General features: G+C 39.2%; 1 protein-coding gene across 1 annotated transcript in view; it reads right to left on the bottom strand.

Moving 5' to 3' along the window:
* The window catches only part of LOC118650498 (cytosolic beta-glucosidase), a 118,112-nt gene that overhangs the window by 54,459 nt on the left and 40,912 nt on the right, over positions 1-22,741 (bottom strand). The window contains exons 3-4 of the mRNA XM_036298942.1: positions 13,974-14,770; positions 13,120-13,243 (exon numbers count right to left, since the gene is read on the bottom strand). Of these exons, the coding sequence (XP_036154835.1) occupies positions 13,120-13,243; positions 13,974-14,770 (921 nt within the window). The remainder of the gene's footprint in view (positions 1-13,119; positions 13,244-13,973; positions 14,771-22,741) is intronic.

Genomic DNA, 22,741 nt, shown 5'->3' with positions numbered 1-22,741 from the left:
GAAACTAAACTGATTATAATGTAATCTTCCTCTAATTATTCAGAATGCATTTCAGGGTCATCAAGAGAAGCATAAATTATCAGTGCTTGATGACTGTGCAGGAAGTCACAATTTTTCTAAAATCCTGGTTAATAGATGCCGGGTAACAAAGAATTCACTGCAATACTCATCATTTGGGGGATTTATGTCCTAGGCATTTTGCTAGGATATGAAGTATATCATTAATCCTTACCAAAAAAACAAAATGTTACAGATGGTGAACTAATATTCATAGAGTTAGAATAAGTTGTCTGAGATTACACAACGTGAAAGGGTGTTAGAGCCAGCTTTGGAATGCAGAACTGTCCTAAAAAGAATACTCTCCTTCACTATCTCAAACCAGCAAGTCCTTGTTTGTGTAAAAGTATCCATAACATCTGCTGGCTCTCTGAACAAAACTTATGCCCACTCAATGCGTCACGTTGTTTGCTTTTCCAGGAATGCTGATGGATTTTTCTGAGCCATTCTTCAGTTGTACCATATATTCATTAGCAATGTATTCAAAGCAAACTTTGGCCATATACTATTTTTGAATTTTTATTTAAATGAAAGGCTAACAGCTCATTCAAAGGATGAACAACATAGCCTGAACATCTTGGGAAGAAAAAGGTTTTAAGAGACTAAACCAATAGAGCCTTAGCCACATAACCAAATGATCTACCCAAAAATGTATAAACTTGACATACACTCATTTACTCATATTTTATGTGATCAAATTTTTGTGCCTTTCCACTCATTTTAAACTATAAAACATATTTGATTTGACTATTACTTGGAAAAAATCCCTGTTCATTTAAAATTATTAAAGACTTTAGGCTGGTTTTAAATCCATTAAAGAAATGAATTCCACTTAATTCAGAGAGAAAAACATTATTTCATCAACTGAGGTGAGACATTCCCCCTCCCATCATCTACTTGTTAGTCCGAACTCCTCAATGGTTTTGTGTGTGTGTGTGTGTGTGTGTGTGTGTGTGTGTGTGTGTGTGTGAATGTATGCATGTTCACAGACACACATACTTGTGTAGATTTTTTCTTTATTGAGAAACTTAAGACTTTGCTACATCAAATAAAACCAATTTCTGAGAAAGGGTGCACATTAAAACCCAAAATAGAAAAAGAAAAGTTAACACTTTCTGGGACACAGCAGAACCAGATAATGTATATATTTTTAAATTTATCTTTATTGTTTAAAGTGTTCCAGACTTTCTCCTTTTCTCCCATTCACCCCTTCCATCCCACTCCCGCCACCTCCCCAGGCCTTTCTTTTAATTGAAAAGCTCTAGGTGCTTCATACACGCTTATGATGTCTAGAGAGAAGCTGCCCAGAGGTGGGCACTGTTGCTGCTGCTGCCCCTTAGACAAGGAAAACTCCAACTCCTTAATGTTTCCATCTGAAACATCTATGGCTCCCTGTTCACCTTCACTCACTAGTACTAATTAAAATTCTTCAAGGTTTAAATGCCTTTTCTTCCTCCACCTATAATGGTTTCACTTATCTCTAAAGCAGCCAGTGATTCCTATAATGGGATTTCACAAACACAAGGGGAAAATGGTTGAACTTTAGAATGGCACAAAATAATCTCAGGCCACGATACTGGTTCATTAGCTAATCTCATTCACACACAGGACACTGCTGTTGCTGAGGTGACCCTATTCAAAGAGACGGGTCTCCTTCCCCCCCCCCCCCCTCAGCTTATAGCACTTCCAGATAAGCCTTAAGAATTACTTTCTATTGCAAAATAAACTATTTTCATCTCTAGTACAAGGCTAATATTTTTATTGTATTAAAGAAAATGCTACCTAAACAGTAACTTGGGGTAAAAGGAGTCCTGATTTGAGTAAGCTCGGGGCTCAAAATTCGGAATAGAAAAACAGACTGCCCATGTATGAAGTCTCTACACAGAATTATGGTAAGTAGATAATTATGAAAGTGCTACAACTTGATCCTTCCTTCTAATTCAGGATCTCGCTCAGAGACAAAAGTTTCACGCTCAAGTTAAATTTAAAGAAAGTTAAAATTACCATACTGCCTAACTGAATTAAATTATGCTATTATGGCAAAGCTTGAAAATCATACTTAACTGTCTTAAAACTTAATAGATTGGGTGCTGCTTGCTTTGCTCATGTTCTGAAAGGAGAGTTCACCGCTCAAATGTTTGGGACTGAATTGTCCATTCAATTTCCTCTCTGAGATTTTATGCTCTCTACAGTAACTTTGTTAAACTTGAATGTGAGATGGCCCTTCTGACTCTGAACTCTAAGGAATAACTTTCTCAGGGGACAAAAGTGGACTCATTTTCAATATAAGTGAATAGCAGAGGTAAAATCTAGATTGGGAGTCAAAAAAATGTCACCTAGTACCTGAATCGATATCAAGAGAAATAGTTCATTGAAGATCAAGGTTTAATTTTATGTCCAAATAAGAAAGTGTTCACATTTAAAATGGAGGAGCTAGATGAGAAGAATGAAGAAATTAAAAATAAGACTGTTAATTATAATCTCATACTTAATTTTATAGTCTAACAAATTATGAAGAGTTCTAATAAAATGCGATTTTTTTAAAAAATATTTTATTGATTTCAGAGAGGAAGGGAGAGGGAGAAAGAGTGGTAGAAACATAAGTGATGAGAGAGAATCATTGATTGGTTGCCTCCTGCATGTCCCACACTGGGGACAGAGCCCACAACCCAGGCATGTGCCCTGACTGGGAATGGAACCATGACCTCCTAGTTCATAAGTTGATGCTCAACCACTGAGCCACACCATCTGGGTAACAGTATGATTCTTGATATGCCTAGAAAAGATACTTAGAGGACCACATAATTCTTAAACTGGAAAAATGTCTCTAAGATAGCTAGTTCAACCATTTTATTTTTCAAATAAATAAACTGAGGCACAGAGAAGTGAACTGCTTTTATATAAAGTTTAAAAACTTTAGCATATAATTTAACTATTGTCACAACAAACCCAATTTTAACATCAAAAAGCTAGAAGTAGCACCCATGCATAATCTCAATGTGTGGAAATTGTTCTCATAATTGTAAAAGCAATCTACCATTTATTTAAAAATTTTTTTTTTTTAAAAAAAGGAAAATGGTGGTATAAACCTAATATCTCAATGAAATTCCCAGGAATAATCCTGTTTTCCTGCTAATCTACACTAAATCTCCTAGTCACTCCTTAAACATTAACTGAACAATTACTGAATGCTAAGTATATAGCTCAAAACTCCAAAATTTTATCCTAGTCAGAATTTTGTCTTTAAAAAATCCTATATAATAAAAGAGAAACATGCAAATTAACTATCCCTCCGCTACACTCAAGCCACGCCCACAAGCCATGCCCACAAGTCAATCATAAGCGAGTAGGCAAATTAACCCAACTAAGATGGTGGTGGCCATGGAGCTGGAGGGAGCAGGAGGCTTGGGTTGCCACCAGTGATGGAGTAAGCCAAACTTCCCGCCTGCCCTGGCCGGCCCTGGGCTATGCTCAAGGCTACAAAGTTTCAATTATAGAAGATAAATAAATCTCAGATACCTGCTTCCAGGCTGCCCTGGCTAAAAAAAATAAAAAATAAAAAAAGGAGAGGCTGGGAGCTTGGGTCGCCAGGGGGCGTGGCCAGCAAGAGAACTGCCCTCAGCCCCTCACCCAGGCTGGCCAGGCACCTCAGCAGGAACCCCCACCCTGAAAGGGCTGTGGGCAGCCTGAAAACAGCCCTCAGCACCTCACCCGGGCTGGCCACACTCCTATGGGGTGAGGGTTCCCACTGGGGGGCTTGGCCAGCCTGCAAACAGCCATCAGCCCCTCACCCAGGCTGGACAGGCACCCCTGTGGGGACCCCCACCCTGAAGGGGGTGTGGCCAGCCTATAAACGGCCCTCAGCCCCCCCCCCCCCAGGCTGTCCAGGCACCCCAGCAGGACTCCCACTCTGATCCGGGACACCCTTCAGGACAAACCAGCCGGCCCCCACCCGTACACCAGGCCTCTATCCTATATAATAAAAGGGTAATATGCAAATTGACCCTAACAGCAGAACAACTGGGAATGACTGATCACTATGACACACACTGACCACCAGGGGGCAGACTCTCAATGCAGGAGATGCCCCCTGGTGATCAGTACACTCACACAGGGGGAGCTCTGCTCAGCCACAAGCCAGGCTGACGGCTGCCAGCACAGGGGCAGTGGCGGGAGCCTCTCCCACTCCTCAGCAGCACTAAGGATGTCCGACTACAGCTTAGGTCTGCTCCCTGCTTGCAAGTGGACATCCCCCAAGGGCTCCTGGGCTGCCAGAGGGATGTCTGACTGCCAGATCAGGCCTGATCCCCTGGGGAGCAGGCCTAAGCCAGCAGGTGGACATCCCCCAAAGGGTCCCAGACTGCGAGAGGGCACAGGCTGGGCTGAGGGCCCCCCCACCAGGGGTGCATAAAAATTTGTGCACCGGGCCTCTAGTAGTGAATAAAACTTTGATACACATTGTTCCTACCTATGAGTGCCTATACCATTTAATGCTTTCCATTTCCTTCTAGAATGGTTTTTCCCTTCCTTTCAAGGATTATAATGGGTATTATCAACAATAATCAAAATACTTCTCAAGTTCTAGATATTCAATTGTCTTATTCAATAAGTACTTAATAGTGACAGGGCTATAGTTGTGCAAGAGGCCCATGAATCAGTTTTGACACCAGTTAATGTTTTTATTCAAAATGTTGCTGATTTTCTTCTACACAATGTCACAATCTTTATTGGAAAAATAATATAGGGCATAATTAACCAGTAATTTACCCAATAATGAGTCTAGAAACACTGACAGAAACAATATTTATGTCTCTATAGAGTGACTGATCAGCATAAATAAAGTGAAGCAATAAAAAGGTAAGATAAGAAGACCATAGAGAGAAAAGCTATAGAACTGGTGAGATTCACACTGTTTAGGGTTTGATTATCAACACTACAAACCCAGAAACATATTTTAGTGCACCCAAAATTAATCCTCACTGATGAATTTGCAAGATGATGATTTATAAAACATAATGTCAATATAATAATTTACAATAGGGAATATCCATTTCCAAGCTTTGGAAAACTCAAGTTAAGTTTCCTGAGTAGAGAGACTAACACCTTCCCATCCATATCTCCCTATTCTTTCTATGATCCCACATCTGTCCAATGGAATCCTTCTTAAAACAGTTATCCAGGAAACCTCTGCTAATCACACTAAGATAAATTCTATTAGTATTGTTCAAAGTAGTGCTTTCTTTTATTCTCAAGATAACTAAGGGGCCAGGTAGTGAGAAAGTTATTTTGGAAATGAGGAATTAATAGCTAATGTAGGCAGATGTTTGAGGACCACTTCACCTAGGCCGTGGGAAAACCTGGTAAGTGTACCTTCTCTCAATTCCAACAGCCCCCACAACACCTGAATATTCTAGCTCTCTCCTGGAACAGGTTTAAAAACATCATTATCTATTCAAAGTCCTCTTTTCATTTTCTTTGAATATATACACAGAAGTGGAATTGTTGGATCCATACTAGTCTTATTTTTAATTTTTTGGAGGAACCTTGATACTTTTTTCCATAGTAGCTGGACCAGTTTACATTCCTACCAACAGTGCACAAAGGTCCCCTTTCTCCAGATCCTTGCCAACACTTATCTTTTGTATTCTTGGTGATAACAAAGACATACAAGCACTCCTATGTTTTATGTAGTATCATTCATAATAACCGATATATGGAAACAATCTAAGTGACTATCAACAAATGAATGAATGAAGAAGTTGTGAGATGTGTGTGTATATATATACACAGAAACACACACAATGGAATATTATTGTTCTTTGAGAAAAAGAAGTATTGTCATTTGAGACAACATAATGGGCATTTAGGTCATTATGTTAAGAGAAATAAGTCAGAGAACAACAAATACTGTATGATATCACTTATACGTGGAGTCTTAAAAAAAAAAGCCACACTCCTAGAAACAGAGTAGAATGGTGGTAACTAGAGGTAGGGATGGGGTGTAGGGGTGGGGATTAGGGATATGTCATCTAAGCATACAAACCAAGAACTAATAGATCAGCAAGTACTAGAGAACTAATGCACACCATGGTGATTACAGTCAACAATACTGTATTCTAAACCTCAAAGTTGCTATAAGAGACTAGATCTTAATTGTTCCCACTACAGACAAGAAATGATAATTATGTAATGTGATAAATATAGGTGTTTGCTAACAGTAGTGTAATAATTATATTGCAATATATAAACATGCACACCTTAAACTTATAAAATGTTACATGAAAATTATATTTAATTTAAAAAATCATTATCAAATTCTTCCTCTTTTTTCCCTTTTTGACAAGATTCCATTGAGTCTACTCTTCATATTGGAAAAGTAGCTTTCCTTCAGATAAACAATACTTCAATTATTTTACAGTCTTCTTTTAAGTTATAAAAACAAAACTGAGGTCTATCACACAAACACTCCTGACAGACTGTCATTAAAAATGGAGGGTACATTTTGAATGATCTGAAATTTTTTAAAATGTTTATAGTCATCGTGCAATTTACTGGGCTTGGGGTGATGGGGGACCTTAAATAATGATCCCCTCAGAGAAGCCCAAAGGAATGTCCATCTGCAGGGGCACAGCTTACGTATTAGAGCACAATGGAAAGAGAAGCTGAAGAATAGTTTCCAATCAGAAAGCACCAGGCAGATTCTCTGACATGTGCAAGAGCTGCTTCTCACATGGGCAACTCCATAAAGCCTGTTCCCAGGAAACCAGGGCACCAGGCTCTAGGTCTCTAAGAGGGTGTGCCTGCTAAATGGTCTGTCCCTGATCATATTAATATGCGTTTCACCTCAATAAGCCTGGTGAAGCAGCTCAACAACAATGTGTGTGTGTGTATGTGTGTGTGTGTATGTGTGTGTGTGTGTGTTTCTAAGCTTATCTAATCTAATTGTGCTGCACCAATGACCTGACTATAGTACACATCCTCTAAGACCCCTAAATTGATCATTCTGTCCTAGCAGTTGAGAAATGTGCAGAAAAAAAACACACATAGAATTTGAGAATTGTAGATGTTGAAAGAATAATTTGCAACACTGAGGTCCAGATCATGTATTTTGGGCAGAGAGAAAAAAAACTTAAAGGTATTTAGTAAATATGAAAATAACATTTAACATTTGAAGGTGTTCAGAGCATACACATACATAAATTCTCTCATTGTTTTTTCACAACTGACTTTGGGTTAGGCAGAATAGCAATTAGCATTAGTCCCATTCAACAGGTGATGAAGTTGACCTTCAGACAGCTGTCATGATAACTTATCCAAAGGCTCACTACTAGAACACGGACACTTAGTCCCTGGCTTCACTCTCCAAGTCCTGCAGACTTCCTACTCCACCATGCTTCATTTGGGCAATGGAAGGCAAAGGCAAATATGCCACTGAATGGAAGTCCAGGAGAAGAAATCAGGAAGGTCATCTGGCATATCTGCTCCAGGTGAGCTCTCTAATCGCTGGCTGTCTGAGTTCCTGTGTGATGTGAGTGCCTAGGTTTGTGAAACACAAATATATTGGAAAGTGTTTTCTTCATGACCTCAAATCCCACAATCTGCAAACTAGCACTCACTAACAATTCCCCTTCGAATCTCATTCTTCCTTCTCTGTTCTGACATGGACTCCTCTTTGCTGGAGGCCACGCAGTCCAGCCAGGGGCAACAGTACAAAGTAACTCCAATATCCCCCTCCATGTAACCTAAGCTGCAAGCAGCCATGAGCTATGAGATGAACTGCTTCACGGAGGCTAAGCTGACAAAGATGTACTTTGAGAAGCAATAAAACAATAAGTATAGAGTGGGCATCAATATTCAGGTACTTGGGTCTCTATTCTGAGCTTGCAATGGATTTTTAATTGGTTAGTTTTTCTAAAAGGTCAATGCATTAACCTTTGAGATCTTCCCTTAATTCTCAGAATTCTTACATGCACATTTAGAAAAACACGGGTGTTTAACACATTTTGTCCAGTTAAGTGGGCCTCTGTGATCTGAAATTGACATAGGCAGGTGGCTGCCAGGTCTGCACTACGTTGGGAAATAGATGGATTTCTCCGTTACCCCTCTCCATGGGAAGGAGAAGCGGAAAGGGGAGGAGAACGCTGACAGACAACAGCAGGGTGAGTCTGTGCTCAGCATCTTGTCCTGGTGGTATACCCAAGCTGCAAGATTTATAACCATCTTGTTGCCATGCATCAGCTTCAACACTTCCAGTGAAGTCTTCAATAACTTTGATGACATCTTGCTGAGGGGTTTTGTCATTAAAAGCCGAAAGCTGGTCATTAACAAACCTTCTCTGCAGTCATCTACCGCTGTGCTAAGTCAGGCGCGGATCCGACTGGAAAGTTGGGCTTGCTCACAAACTTTCCAGAAGGCTGCTTTTTTTTTTCCTGTGTGGGCTATATTTCTTTAGGGAAAGAAAATACAGTTCCCAATCATTTAATCATTTATTTCTCATTATCCGTTGACTAACTCTTCTCAGATAGACACAACCAAATTCAACAAGCATGTGGAGAACACCTACCATCTGACAGAAACGATGCTCAGGACTGAACATAGAATTATGAAAAAGACACAGCTCCAACCCCAAGAGGGTTTATAGGGCACCTCCCAAAACACAAACAAAAACAACAAAACCTTAATCTTGCCTAATGTGCCAGACTCTGTATTTAGGCTTTATAAGCATTACCTTATTCCCTTTTTTGCCACTCTTTAGAAGGTGGATGGACTTCTCATTCCCATTGTAAAGATTAGATGGCTGAAGTGTTGTCTGGTAAAGAATTTTGCCAAAATTATTAAGCTCATAATAGTCAAAACAGATTCTAAACCCATGTCTTGCCTGAATTGGAGAACCAAGTTCATGTATTCCAAACAGCGGGATTGGGCCAGCCAGAAGGCAGAGACTGTGGCATTCCAAGGTGAGGAAAGATCATGAGCCAAGAGAAAAGCAGGTGGCTGCTAGGGAGGTGTGAGGCAGGCTGAACACAGGCTTGAATCCCCTCGAGGAGAATTTGGTCTTGCCAGCGTAGTGCCCATTGGGAATAACCTTCACCCACTTCTTGCCTCCCCATAACACTCAGATTAGTAAGGTACCCATTTTCATGTGTGTACATATGGACTTACATCTGCTGCTTGCTTTAGACCAGCAAGGACTGGTGTACATTAAGGAGAGAATGAAGATTCCTATGATGTGAGAAAACTTAAACTCTCTGAAGATCACTGCTTCCTGAACTTCCACAGAAATTCACGTGGCAGAGCCATCCAGCTACCCAGGTGCCTGACCGTTGTTTCTGCTGTCAACGACATGATTGTCACCTAACCTGGCGACCTCACTGATGGAAATAATGAAGGAAGGGAGGTGGTTGCTGCTTCCTCCTCCACAGGACTCAACCATCAATGTTACAACACTTATTCAGAGCTTCCCCAGAAAGAATGACAGAGAAACATGTCGACAGGAGGAATATTCTGCTGTAACTTTTAGAGACTTGGTGGTGGGGTGAGTTAAAAAAATGTCTTAGAATGATATTTTTAAAATAATGAGGTGATAAATATATTCTTAAGAGTGCACATTTTGTAAAAATAATTATTACCATTGGTAGAGGGCCTACAATGTGTCAGGCAGTTGCTAGGGGGAGGTTCCACAATAGCTCATTAAATGAAGCCTTTACAACTACCACACCAGGGGAAGTGTTATCCCATTTTTATAGATGAACTAAGTAAAAGTTTGGGAGGGTGAACAATTTGCCTAATGCCTCTCATTGAATATTTAGCAGAGCTGGAATGCAAGCCTAGTCGTGTGTTATTTCAAGTTTTTGGTGTCTTCACTGTTTTGCTTTACTCTTATCTATATCTACACTAATTAAAACACAGCCTATTTAAAGGCATTTAAATAATGTAACAATTAAAAAGACATTAGCTGACTTCCTTTCCTCCCCTCTGTGAAATGACATTTTACTCTTTTCTTTTCCCGAAAGGAGACAGAAGCATTATCTTACTTTTTACTCCCCAGTTAACTGCTGGGGATTTTACCTGGAGAGATCAGTAAGACCTCTAAGCGGATGCCATTGATCCAACTATAGTGTCGTTATGTGCCTGTCCATATGTGTGATGTTGAAGAGAAGGATTTGTTCATGGAAATCACAAAGCCATCATCCATCTGACTCCCTAGGTTCTGGTGGGTTCTCACCTGCAGCAATTCCCACGAATGTCTTCGTTGGCCTGTTATTATTTTGAACTGCTGATGGTGTGCTTTTTACTAAGAAAGTACTCAGCAATCAAGATCATCAGTGCTACCTCCGAGGAATCTCTGGAATTCCATTAGTAAGCACAGCTCTACTCCTGTGATAGCAGGCAGGATAGGGGATGTCTGAGCTCTGTCCAAGGTCACAGGACCTAACAGCTCATGTAGAGGCAGCATGAAGACTCTCAAGACTCCACGTCAGCAAAGAGTGCCAAAGGTGAGCAAAAGGTTCTGTGTGGTGGGACAACAAGCTCTCTGAGTCAGAAAGCAGACCTTATCAAATACCTAAATAGTAGCAGTACTACTAATAATAATGCTCATATCCTACCTTCTTCCAGCAAAAATTACCTAGTAACTTTGTGTACTTGAGCAAATGACTTAGCCTTTTTGAAACTCAGTTTTCTCATCTGTAAAGTAGGAGCAGTGACCTCGCATAACTTTTGAAAAGGAAATGAGATGGAGTCAATTAAGACTCATTTTGTTCCAAGTGATAGAAACCCAATCAGAATCAGGTGAAGCAGAAAGAGCACATAATTAAAAATAAAAGTAATGTAACTCAAGAACGTGTACACAGCTGGGTTGAGGAAACACCGGAACTAGAGGCCCAAGTGCCATCATGAATTTCTCTTCATTTTCTGTGGCCACTTCCCCTGAGGCATCTGCAGCCCTTCCCATTGCTCATAAACTGAAGAGGCAGGACATGGCCACCAATGGCCTCCAATGTTACATCCCCCACCAACTCGAGCGAAAAAACAAGCAAACTGATTGGTCCAAGGGAAGAAATGGGATTGGCCCAGCTCATGCCATGTGCCTACATCTAGACCAATCAATTATCTGTTGACAAGGAGCAGTATTTTATTCTACTTACATGGCTGTCCCTATGGGTAAGCCTGAGGATGGGGAAGGTGGGTATTTCATAGAAGAAAGAGGATTAGTTACAAGAAAAGAGTTTTGTGACATATGAAATAATTGGTGTCCACTGCAACAATATATGAAAAATAGCTATTACTACACCCAGTCCAGAATATATACACATATGTATGAGTTTACTGTCAATATGTAGAATTCTGTACTTTTTGAAAGTGATATTTTTAAAAAGCAAATAAATACAGCATTATGTGTTAATTACAATGAATATAGACCATCTAATGTTGAAAATCAGAGAACATAGATGCTCTGAACTATCAATGTTTTGAGTGCACCGTACTTTGTCCATCATTTTAAACAAAATATAAAATCAACAAGTTGAAAACAGAAGTTTGTTCCCTAACCCTATTCCATTCTCCTGTCCTTCAGAAACCCAACTCACATTTTCCACTCTTGCTTTCAATTTTCAATTATTTTTGGTCTTCATTTGTTTTAATTTTTGGTTTTTACCACTGAGATTTTATCAGATCTCAGGGACTGTGTAAAGTACCCAATACTATTTTAAAGAGCAATTGAAAGACCTTACATGGTTAGCACGAAACATCTATGCTGGAGATGAAAACCGCCAATTCCTGTTTTTCCCTCTTTCCCAAAAACACACAGAACAATTTTGGACAAGTCATTTGTGGCCCCTGCATCACCCATAAATCTGCCTGGTAGTAACTAGCCTACTTGTCTCTCAGGATGAAGCTGGTAACATCAATGGATTAAGTATAAATGGGCCCATTAACAGGGGAAAGTAGGAAGAAGAAAAAAATGAGAGATTCCCCTTTCTGATCAGAATGTGAATTCCCACCTAGAGGAAGAATATGTTTTCTGTGTAAGACAAATAGATTAGATTGCTTGGGTTTAAATTGTAGGAATCCAATTGCACTCTGCCAATAAAGTCCAGGCCTGAGTGAGGGACCAAGTCAACATATTTTAGGTTTTAGGAAGAAAGCAGTTTGTGTTACTTTCCAAAATTCCTTCTGGCTGCTTCCAGTATATTACTAATTAATTTTTGAAAGAATCATTACAGGACTTTTCAAATAGAATGATGAGAAAGAAGGAATGCCTAACATTCTAAGAGGAAAAAAAGATATTGAAAGTTACATCTTGCATTGGATTTTGTTGCTATGATACAATTCCTCTATAGGGAAGAGAAATTAAATTTATAAAGCAATAGTGTTCCAAATGGTAGCTAAAAGGGGGTGGGATCACAGTTTTAGAAATGTGTGTTATCAGTTAAAGATTACTACTTCACATTTGTTTTCAAATATTAAAAGAATTCCATGAGGGAAAGAAGTTACCAGAATAATAATATTGTCTAGAAACAAATATCACAAAATTTATAGGACAAAAAAAAGTCCCTAACTGGGCTACTTAGTTACAACTTAAATGAAACATGTTGATTGAAGTCTCATGCTTCAATCAACATGTTGATTGAAGTCTCAATACTTTAAAATGTATTACACAAATGCTTAATCTTTTTTCCTTTAAAAATTCTATCAGTTCATTTATTGGTAGGTAGAATATTAAAATATGCAAATAAGCATGCTCTAGTTGGTCAATGCTAATCTTTTTGTAATAACTAATGTTCTCTCCCAACTGCCACCACTCTTCCTATTCATGTCACCTTCACCCAAGAGTCACAAAATGCTGAAGACAGTCGCTTTTTACTTGATTAAATTTTAGGAGGTTGAAGCTAGGCCAAAATCCTCACCCTACTCTTTCCTAAATACTTTTTCTCCTCTCTCTTAATTACACAGCTTTCCACTGATTTACATGAATTTCAGCTTTCAACATCATTGGTCTTTGCTGAATGCAAATAGGCACATAAGTTTGCACAATTGATCTTTCATCATTTCAAATGGTACCTTTGAACAGTTCTTGAAATGTCTGTCTGAAAAACTCCCAGCGTTGAGTGTCATCAAGAGATGTGGGGTCACCCTGGGGAAACCCATTCTCGGTGATGTAAATTACAGGGTTATTATACGTATCCTGGAACAAGAGAGCAGAAGTTTTATTCCAAACAGATGTAGAAAAAAATGGCTCATAAAGTCAGGTGCATTATCCTCTATCTTCTCCAAGCTCCAGCCCCAAACTAGTTTTCAGCAAATTGCACTGACCCTATTAACTTAATTTTCCACGCACTGATCTTTTATGACTAACAATGGGAAAGCAAAACTGTGCAAATGTGCATGAAGACAGTGAAATGACTCCTGTTATAATGGGAAGACAGAAATATCTTTCTGCCATCAGCATCTGCTGACTGTCACTGCTCCTTAACCCTTTGGTCCCACTAACAGCTACACTCTTTATCCCCCCTACACAGAGAAGGGGCCCAGAAAACTGATAACTTGACATTTTAATTTCAGCTACCTGGATGCCATCCAGCAAAACAGAGACCCAAAAGGAGCCAGCTATTTCAACCCTCAGAATGCTTTTTAATAATTACAGCCAGGACGCCAGCCTGAAAACATTATCCAAGCTATTCCTATGGCCACAGATGACTTAGCAGTGAGTCCTAACTTTGACTATGGTTTTGAAGCCCTTTATCAGCCAGTTACCCCTCACCAGTTTATTTCCTAATCTTCTCTTTCCAGGCCAACAGTGTATATGCTATTGCCTACAATCATTCTTTTTCAGGTTCGTATACACATATACGTAGGCCTGACTTCCCATCTTCACATATTTGGGTGTTCGTGGACACAAACAAATATGCATTTACCTTAATGTATTTCAGTAGTTTTCGTATTCCCCATGGCACCACATAGACCCAATCCACATTTATCCAAGCTGGGTCTGGGAAAATGTCCATCTCCACATCCCGGAGAACACCCTGTTCTCCTTTATCGTTCTCCCGGTACTTGACTAGGCGACTGGAATAATATTGCACGGCAAAAAAATCAGCTGTGCCTTTGATCATCCTCTTCTCTTCTTCTGTAAATTCTGGAAGCCTTGATGATGGATAGCCTTGCTTTTTACTCATGGAGGCAATCTGGGACTTGACAACTTCTGGATAATCACCATCAATAAAAATGGGTTTCGCAAAGAAATCCAAGTGGAAAGCCAAGGCTCTTTTAGCAGCTTCTTGGTCAGACACTGAGTTGGGATCTGCTGGTTCCACCCAGCCACAGAACAATGCTAGGGACACCAGACCCTTCTGCTCTTTTCGGAATAAGGAATCATAGCTGTGCCAGGCTCTGGCATGGGCCTTAATCAAATTATGAGCTGCCTGATAGCCTCCAGTTCCCAGGTGAGGTACACCAGGAGGAAATGCACCCAAATCATATGCCAGCAGGGCAAACATATTAGGCTCATTTATGGTGATCCACTGCTTGACTCGATCCCCAAACATCTTGAAGCAAAACCGGGCATATTCATCAAAAGATTCAATGATTGTGTCTGACAACCAACCTCCCTGGTCTTCTAATGTCTGCGGCAAATCAAAGTGGTAGAGAGTCACTATGGGCGTAATCCGATTTGCTAACAAATCATCAATCATCTTGTTGTAATAGTCAATTCCTAGGGGAAAAAAAGAAGATATATAAGAAGAAAAGTTATTTTTAGTATGTTGGCAATAACTTTTAAGAGAGAGATGATCAGGAATATTTTCTAAATAATTTTTGTTCAAAATAAGGTTTATTACTTCCTACATATAATCAATTAAAGGCTGAGAGGAACCAGGAAGAATTTCAAGGAAGACTGGCCTGGCTGATCATGGAGTGGGAGAGTGATGGGGTGACATGATTGTGGAAGATATGTGTTCTGAATGGGATACATTTGGGCAAGTTGCTATCACATAACTTTGTGTTATTGCTGCAGACTTAAGATGTTTATTTTTTATATGTAAGATTTGCCTTTTAACTGCATTGGAATACAAACCCCTTGTTAGCAAAAACTTTGTCTATTTTACCTCTGGATTCCCCAAATCCTGGCATAATACTGGAAATTTGGTAGATATATTCAATAAATATTTGAGTGAATGAGTAAATCTCAATAGTAATCAATATAAAGTAAAATAATTTAACCAGGTAACTGCCTTCGTGCTTCTCCAGAACCATTAGTCTCAAAAGTCTAAGAAGAAAAGCGCACTGTGCATGAACAAAGGCTCAGCACCTGTCCCAGAATGTGGGGTACAGGATAGTTAGGACCTTAAGGAATGCTAGGTTGGGGTGTCTGCTCTAAAATTATGTCATAGTCCTTAGGAATACACACCACCCCTGGCTCTGGATTTCTAGGCAAACTTTTAATGTAACACAATTCTAATATGAATTTATAATTATTGTCCAGGAAACAACCTTTCCAAAGCAAGGATAGCTTATCTCTTCTCAGTGTAGGCTATCTCCTTACTCTTATACTAAAATCACACAAAGTACTATCATCAGCCTCTCCTCATATAGTCTTTTCAAGTTAAGGTAGCCTACACTGAGAAGAGATAAGCTATCCTTGCTTTGGAAAGGTTGTTTCCTGGACAATAATTATAAATTCATATTAGAATTGTGTTACATTAAAAGTTTGCCTAGAAATAGGGTCCCTTTCCCTTTCCTTTAACACAGTATCCTCAAATTTTTTTAAAAAAAGTAACAAGATAGACATTTGTATCTGTTTCCTTCAGTCAATCATTAATTTATGCATTTCTTAAATGCACATTTATAGAGAAGCTACTGTACACCGGACTTAAACATAGATGTAAGATGAAACACTGTCCTTGTCCTCAGGGAGCTTATAATTTAGTAGGGACTCTAGATAAATTCATAAACAATTACAATACAGTCTTACTAGGTAAAGACCAAGTACAGAATGCTATTTAAGCCAGTGATAAAGAATACCCATTGCAAACTGAGAGCATTTGACAATTTGTTCTAAAAGCAATGTAGCATGACAGTTTAAAAAGGGAACCATGATGCCAAGCTACCTAAATTCTATGTCAACTCCTGCACTATCTCAGTGACCTTGGCAAGTGACTTCATCTTTCTGAACTATCTTTCCCTTTCTGTAAAATGTGAACAATAATAGAAACCCAGTTCAATAATTGCTATGTGAGTTTAAAGAGTTGAAAACGTGAATATGCTTAGTATTGTTGTTGGCATAAGATAAAGGCTTAGAATAGGTTAGCCACCATTCTAACTATTATTATTATTATTATTATTATTATTATTGTTGTTATTACTAATATTATTATTATTGTCATTAGTGACATCTAAGCTGATACTCAAAGGATAAATGGAAGTTACTCAGAAGGCAAAAAGAAAAGGGTGATCCAAGAAGAGAAAAGGGGAAAGCAAATGTCAAAAGAAGAAAGGAAGTATGGAAATAAAACACACACACACACACACACACACACACACACACACGAACAACAACAACAAAACCCAAATGTGAACAGAGCTTGCTATAGCGAGGGAGTCAGCCATCAGCACTTGCATTTGGCAGAGACTCAAAGGCTGTCAGGAAAGAGGGAAAGTTTTATAGTGATAAAGGGGGGACCTTTGTGTACATGCTGATTAGAGGTTTTTGGCACAGGGCAGATGTGGGGCATCTTAAACACTTGGTTTGGGGAATATATTTGGCTATCTCTGCTTGATTCTGAATTGGAAGCAGAAGTCAGGGGAGCCTATAAACAGAGAAGCTGGCAGTTGTTGACCAAGTTCTGACTTTTCCGGGGTGATTGCTGCAGAGTCTCCAGTTGCCTTCCCGGGCTTCATAGTTGATCTGAATTTCATCCTCAAATATGGCCTGGCCATTGTCGTTTGCATATTTATTCTCTTAGAAGCATATGGATTTTTCTGAAAACTGAAAGTTCAGTATGAGGAGAGCATACAGCTCATCAGAGGAGGTATCAGAATGGTGAGAGGTAAGCAGAAGCCAAATTATGCGAGGTCATGTGCTGTCTGCCTGTTTATAAAAGTCGGTATTTTAAACAATGGCTCATTTATTTTGCAAACTGGAACATAATGTGAATCATGGATAACAACCCCATACTTGGAAGACCCATTGAATGCCATTAATCACTGGGTAGTCAGAATAAGACCTCCACCCTACCCCAAGTTGTCCATGGAACATGTGAATGAGTTACTTTACTAGTACATAGCAAAAGGGACTTGGCAGATGTGATTAATGGAATGATTTTTCTATTGCTCAGGTAGGCCCAATCTAACCACAAGAGTCCTGAGAAGTAGGAGTGGATGGCAGAAGAGTTGGTCAGAAAGAGGTAACAGAAAACCTGACAACATGAGATGGGCTCCCCTCATTATTGCTGACTTTGAATATGGAAGATGGGAGCCATGAACCAAGAAATGTAGGTGGACCCTGGAAGCTGAAAATGGTGCTCAGCTGACAACCATCGAGGAAATGAAGACTTCAGCCCAACAATCACAAGAAACTGAATTCTCCTGACAACTTGAAAAAGCCAAGAACAGGACTGCATTCTTCAGAAAAACAAAACAAAACAAACAACAACAACAAAAAAAAACACAGCCCTGTACGCAGCTTGGCCAGACCTGTCAGAATTTGGGTTGACAGAATTCTAAGGTAATACATGTGTGTTGTTGTACGCAGCTAAGTTTGTGGTAGTTTGTTACAGCATCAATAAAAAACTAATACACTCACCAAAATTTATAAAATTTTTCTTTTCTCTCTCAATGAAAGACCATTCCATCATCCTAACTCTTGACCTCTGTAAAACCCACACATCATCATTTGTAAAATGGGATATTCAAAGTTGGTATAATGGAATCATCTTGGAATTGGTTGTGTTAAGGTTCACAGAGCCAATTCCTTCCATTGCCTTTGCATATAAAGATATCAATTTTTATTTATTGCTTTCATACTTAAGTCCAAGAGGTGGGCATTTTTATCCTTAATAAACATAAGGGAAAACTGAGATTCTGCGAGAGTGAAAACTGGACTTAAAGTGCCCATGTTGTCATATGGCACAGCCAACATTTAAACCCATTTGTCTCACTGCAAAGACTGACCGTTCCCACAGTGACATTCCATTTCTCCCATTTACTGATGTTTCAGAACCAGAAATGTAGGGATTCTGTTTTTCTCGCCTTAACAATCACCTACTTTGGTGATCTGGCTCAGATATTGTTTATCTTTTGGGGAGGAATCGATGATTTATATCCTGTAAGCATTATTAGATATGGCATAGTCATTAATGATAGCAATCAATGTAATTAAAACAACATGGTAATTCTCAGTTATATTGAAGATTAAAAATTTACTTAATTTTTTTCTCACACATCAGCATGGCTGAACAACAAAGGGATTTCATAATTAATCCTTAACATCCTAGAATGGAGCATTTTATTTCTGGTCTGTACGTTTTATTTGGTGTTAGACCTTCTGCAAACTTTCCCATGATGCAGTGGAGGGAGGTTTTTAAGATTAGAGCTCTGGAGTCAGACAATTCAGTCAAAGGGTCATGGACAAAGCACCTGGCCTCTCGACACCCAAGTTTCTTCATCTGTAAAGAGGAATAGTAAGAGTGCCACCTCATGTGTGTAGTGAGTATCAAAATAGGAAAAACCATCAAGGTGTTCTTTAGTTTTACCAGACTGATACAATTCTCTGCATAAATGCATATTATAAATGATCATCTGATACCAATCTAGGGGTCTTGAAGCCTTAGCTGTCACTTGAATCCTGCTCTGCATCTGGATATTTGAAAAGGATTGGTTATTTTAATTATTGACACTTTCATGTTCTTCTTATATTGTTACTACCATCGTCTCTGTCTTAATTAAGACTATTTATTTTTATTTGACCATTGGAAATATGAAGCATATTTGAGCTAAAGAGCTTTTGGATATAAGAAAAATACAACCCACTCGGATTAAATCAAATATAAAGGTGGCAGTAGGGGCTGGTGACTGGTTGGTATTGGGATGCAGTGAGTATTCTTTGAAATGATCAAGAGATATCAAATACCAAATAACAGAAAATGATTGCAAATGGAACTCAAAGCTGGGAACTGAAAAAATCTTTGTGTCAGGAAATTCTGATCTCTCTCATCCCAGCTTTTCTGGATACACCAACTATGTGGCTGGCTTTCTCACAGAGCCAGTTTTCTTTATGCATCCAATTTGCCATGTTTCAAAATGGCCATCTCATCTGCCAAGGCCCACCACCAACCAACTCAGCCTCTCTGCTCCTCAATTCCAAACATCCCTGAGAAAAAAGAAAGCAACAGATCAAGATGACCTTCTTCAATGAGGTTACACAAATCCAATGTCACAAAGAACTCTTTCCCTCATCCAGTCAGCTGTGGCCAGGAGTGGAGCAGGATTATGTAGAACAAAGAAATTGGGAAAATTCCCTGAGGAAAATGTGTGGCTGAAATTTGCAAACAATGATGTCTCAGTATAAACTATCATTGAACTGGAATCCTCCTAGGCTATAAATGTATTAGTGCAGAATTAATTTTGATAGAGTGGCTACATGTGTCAAACATATGATAATTCTCTAAGTTCACTCTTCTCCAGGCTCACACAATCAATTTCTTTCATTGCCATAGGTTCCCTTGGCACATTGCCTGTATTAGTCACCAACTGCTGCTGTAACAAATCACCGTAAACCCAGTAGTAGCCTAAAACAACACAGATGTATTATCTTACAGTCCTCGCATCAGATATCCAAAATGATTCTCTCTGAGCTAAAATCAAGATGTCAGCAGGACTGCAGCTGTTCTAGAGGCTTTCGAGGAGAATTCATTTCCTTTCCTATCCAGGCATCTAGAGGCTGCCTTCATTCATGGCTCATGGCCCCTTCCTCCATCTTCAAAGCCAGGACAGTAACATCTTCTCTCCTTTCTGAGCTCTGCTCCAGTCCATGTATCTTCTCTCTTCCTGATCTTCTTGCCTCCCAATTGTAAGGATGTATGTGATTACACTGGAAGCACCCAGGTAATCCAGGATGATTTTACCCAGCAAGAGACCCTTACCTTAATCATGTCTGTAAAGTCCCTTATGCCAGGTAAAATAATATATTCACAGTTTCTAAGAACTAGGAGGTGGACAAATTTGGAGAGGGGGGCTGCCACATTGCTCAACATAGAGTAAGAAATCAATAACAGAAACGATAGAGACGAAATAACAACAGACCCCACAGAAATACAAATGATTGTTAAAAAATACTATGGACAGCTCTACTCCAACAAACTAGACAACCTGGAGGAAATGGACAAATTCCTAGAAAAATACAACATTCCAAAACTCAATCAGGAAGAATCTAAAAATCTCAACAGGCCAATAACTATGGAAGAAATTGAAGCAGTCATCAAAAAGCTTCCAGCAAACAAAAGCCCAGGACCAGACGGCTTCACAGGGGAGTTTTACCAAACATTCAAGGAAGAACTAAAACCTATCCTCCTCAGACTACTACAAAAAATTCAAGAGGAAGGAACACTTCCAAGCTCATTCTATGAAGCCAGCATCACCCTAATACCAAAACCAGGTAAAGACAACACAATGAAAGAGAATTACAGGCCAATATCCCTCATGAACATAGATGCCAAAATCCTCAACAAAATCTTAGCAAATCGGATCCAGCAGTACATCAGAAAGATCATACACCATGACCAAGTAGGATTTATCCCAGGGATGCAAGGATGGTACAATATCCGCAAATCAATAAACGTGATACATCACATAAACAAATTGAAAGAAAAAAACCACATGGTCATATCAATTGATGCAGAAAAAGCATTTGACAAAATTCAACACCCATTTTTGATAAAAGCTCTCAGCAAGGTGGGAGTAGAAGGATCATACCTCAACATAATAAAAGCCATATATGACAGGCCCACAGCCAACATCATACTCAATGGACAAAAACTAACACCATTTCCCCTAAGAACAGGAACAAGACAGGGATGCCCCCTCTCACCACTACTGTTCAACATAGTACTGGAAGTGTTAGCCATTGCAATTCGGCAAGAAGAAGAAATAAAAGGCATCCAAATTGGAAAAGAGGAAGTAAAACTGTCCTTATTTGCAGACGACATGATATTATACATACAAAACCCTAGAGACTCCATCAAAAAGCTACTGGACTTAATACATGAATTTGGCAATGTAGCAGGATACAAAATTAACCCCAAGAAATCCGAGGCATTTCTATACACCAATAGTGAACTTTCAGAAAGAGAGATTATAAAAACAATCCCGTTTACCATCGCACCAAAAAAATTAAGCTACCTAGGAATAAACTTAACTAAAGAGGTAAAAGACCTCTACTCAGAAAACTACAGGACGTTAAAAAAAGATATAGAGGAAGACATAAACAGATGGAAGAACATACCGTGTTCATGGATTGGTAGAATCAACATCATTAAAATGTCCATACTACCCAAAGCAATCTATAAATTCAACGCACTTCCCATTAAAATACCAATGGCATACTTCAGAGATCTAGAACGAACTCTCCAAAAATTCATCTGGAATAAAAAAAGACCCCGAATAGCTGCAGCAATCCTGAAAAAGACCAAAGTAGGTGGGATCTCAATACCAGATATCAAGTTGTATTACAAAGCCACTGTTCTCAAAACTGCCTGGTACTGGCACAAGAATAGGCATATAGATCAATGGAATAGAATAGAGAGCCCAGAAATCAGCCCGAACCAATATGCTCAATTAATATTTGACAAAGGAGGCAAGAACATACAATGGAGCCAAGATAGTCTCTTCAATAAATGGTGTTGGGAAAATTGGACAGATATATGCAATAAAATGAAACTAGACCACCAACTTACACCATACACAAAAATAAACTCAAAATGGATAAAGGACTTAAACGTACGACAGGAAACCATAAAAATTTTAGAAGAATCCAAAGGCAACAAAATCTCAGACATATGCCGAAGCAATTTCTTCACTGATACAGCTCCTAGGGCACTTGAAACGAAAGAGAAAATGAACAAATGGGACTACATCAAAATAAAAAGCTTCTGCACAGCAAAAGAAACCATCAACAAAACAACGAGAAAACCCACTGTGTGGGAAAACATATTTGCCAATGTCATATCTGATAAGGGCCTAATCTCCAAAATTTATAGGGAACTCATACAACTTAACAAAAGGAAGATAAACAATCCAATCAAAAAATGGGCAAAGGACCTAAATAGACACCTTTCAAAAGAGGACATTCAGAAAGCCAAGAGACATATGAAAACATGCTCAAAGTCACTAATCATCCGAGAGATGCAAATCAAAACAACAATGAGGTACCATCTCACACCTGTCAGACTGGCTATCATCAACAAATCAACAAACGACAAGTGCTGGAGAGGATGTGGAGAAAAAGGAACACTTGTGCACTGCTGGTGGGAATGCAGACTGGTGCAGCCACTATGGAAGACAGTATGGAGTTTCCTTAAAAAATTGAAAATGGAACTCCCATTTGACCCTGTGATCCCACTTCTAGGAATATATCCCAAGAAACCAGAAACACCAATCAGAAAGGATATATGCACCCCCATGCTCATAGCAG

Source organism: Myotis myotis, unplaced genomic scaffold (genome assembly GCF_014108235.1).
Source record: "Myotis myotis isolate mMyoMyo1 unplaced genomic scaffold, mMyoMyo1.p scaffold_m19_p_1, whole genome shotgun sequence".
Lineage (NCBI taxonomy): Eukaryota > Metazoa > Chordata > Mammalia > Chiroptera > Vespertilionidae > Myotis > Myotis myotis.
This window is presented reverse-complemented; position numbering and strand designations above follow the sequence as displayed.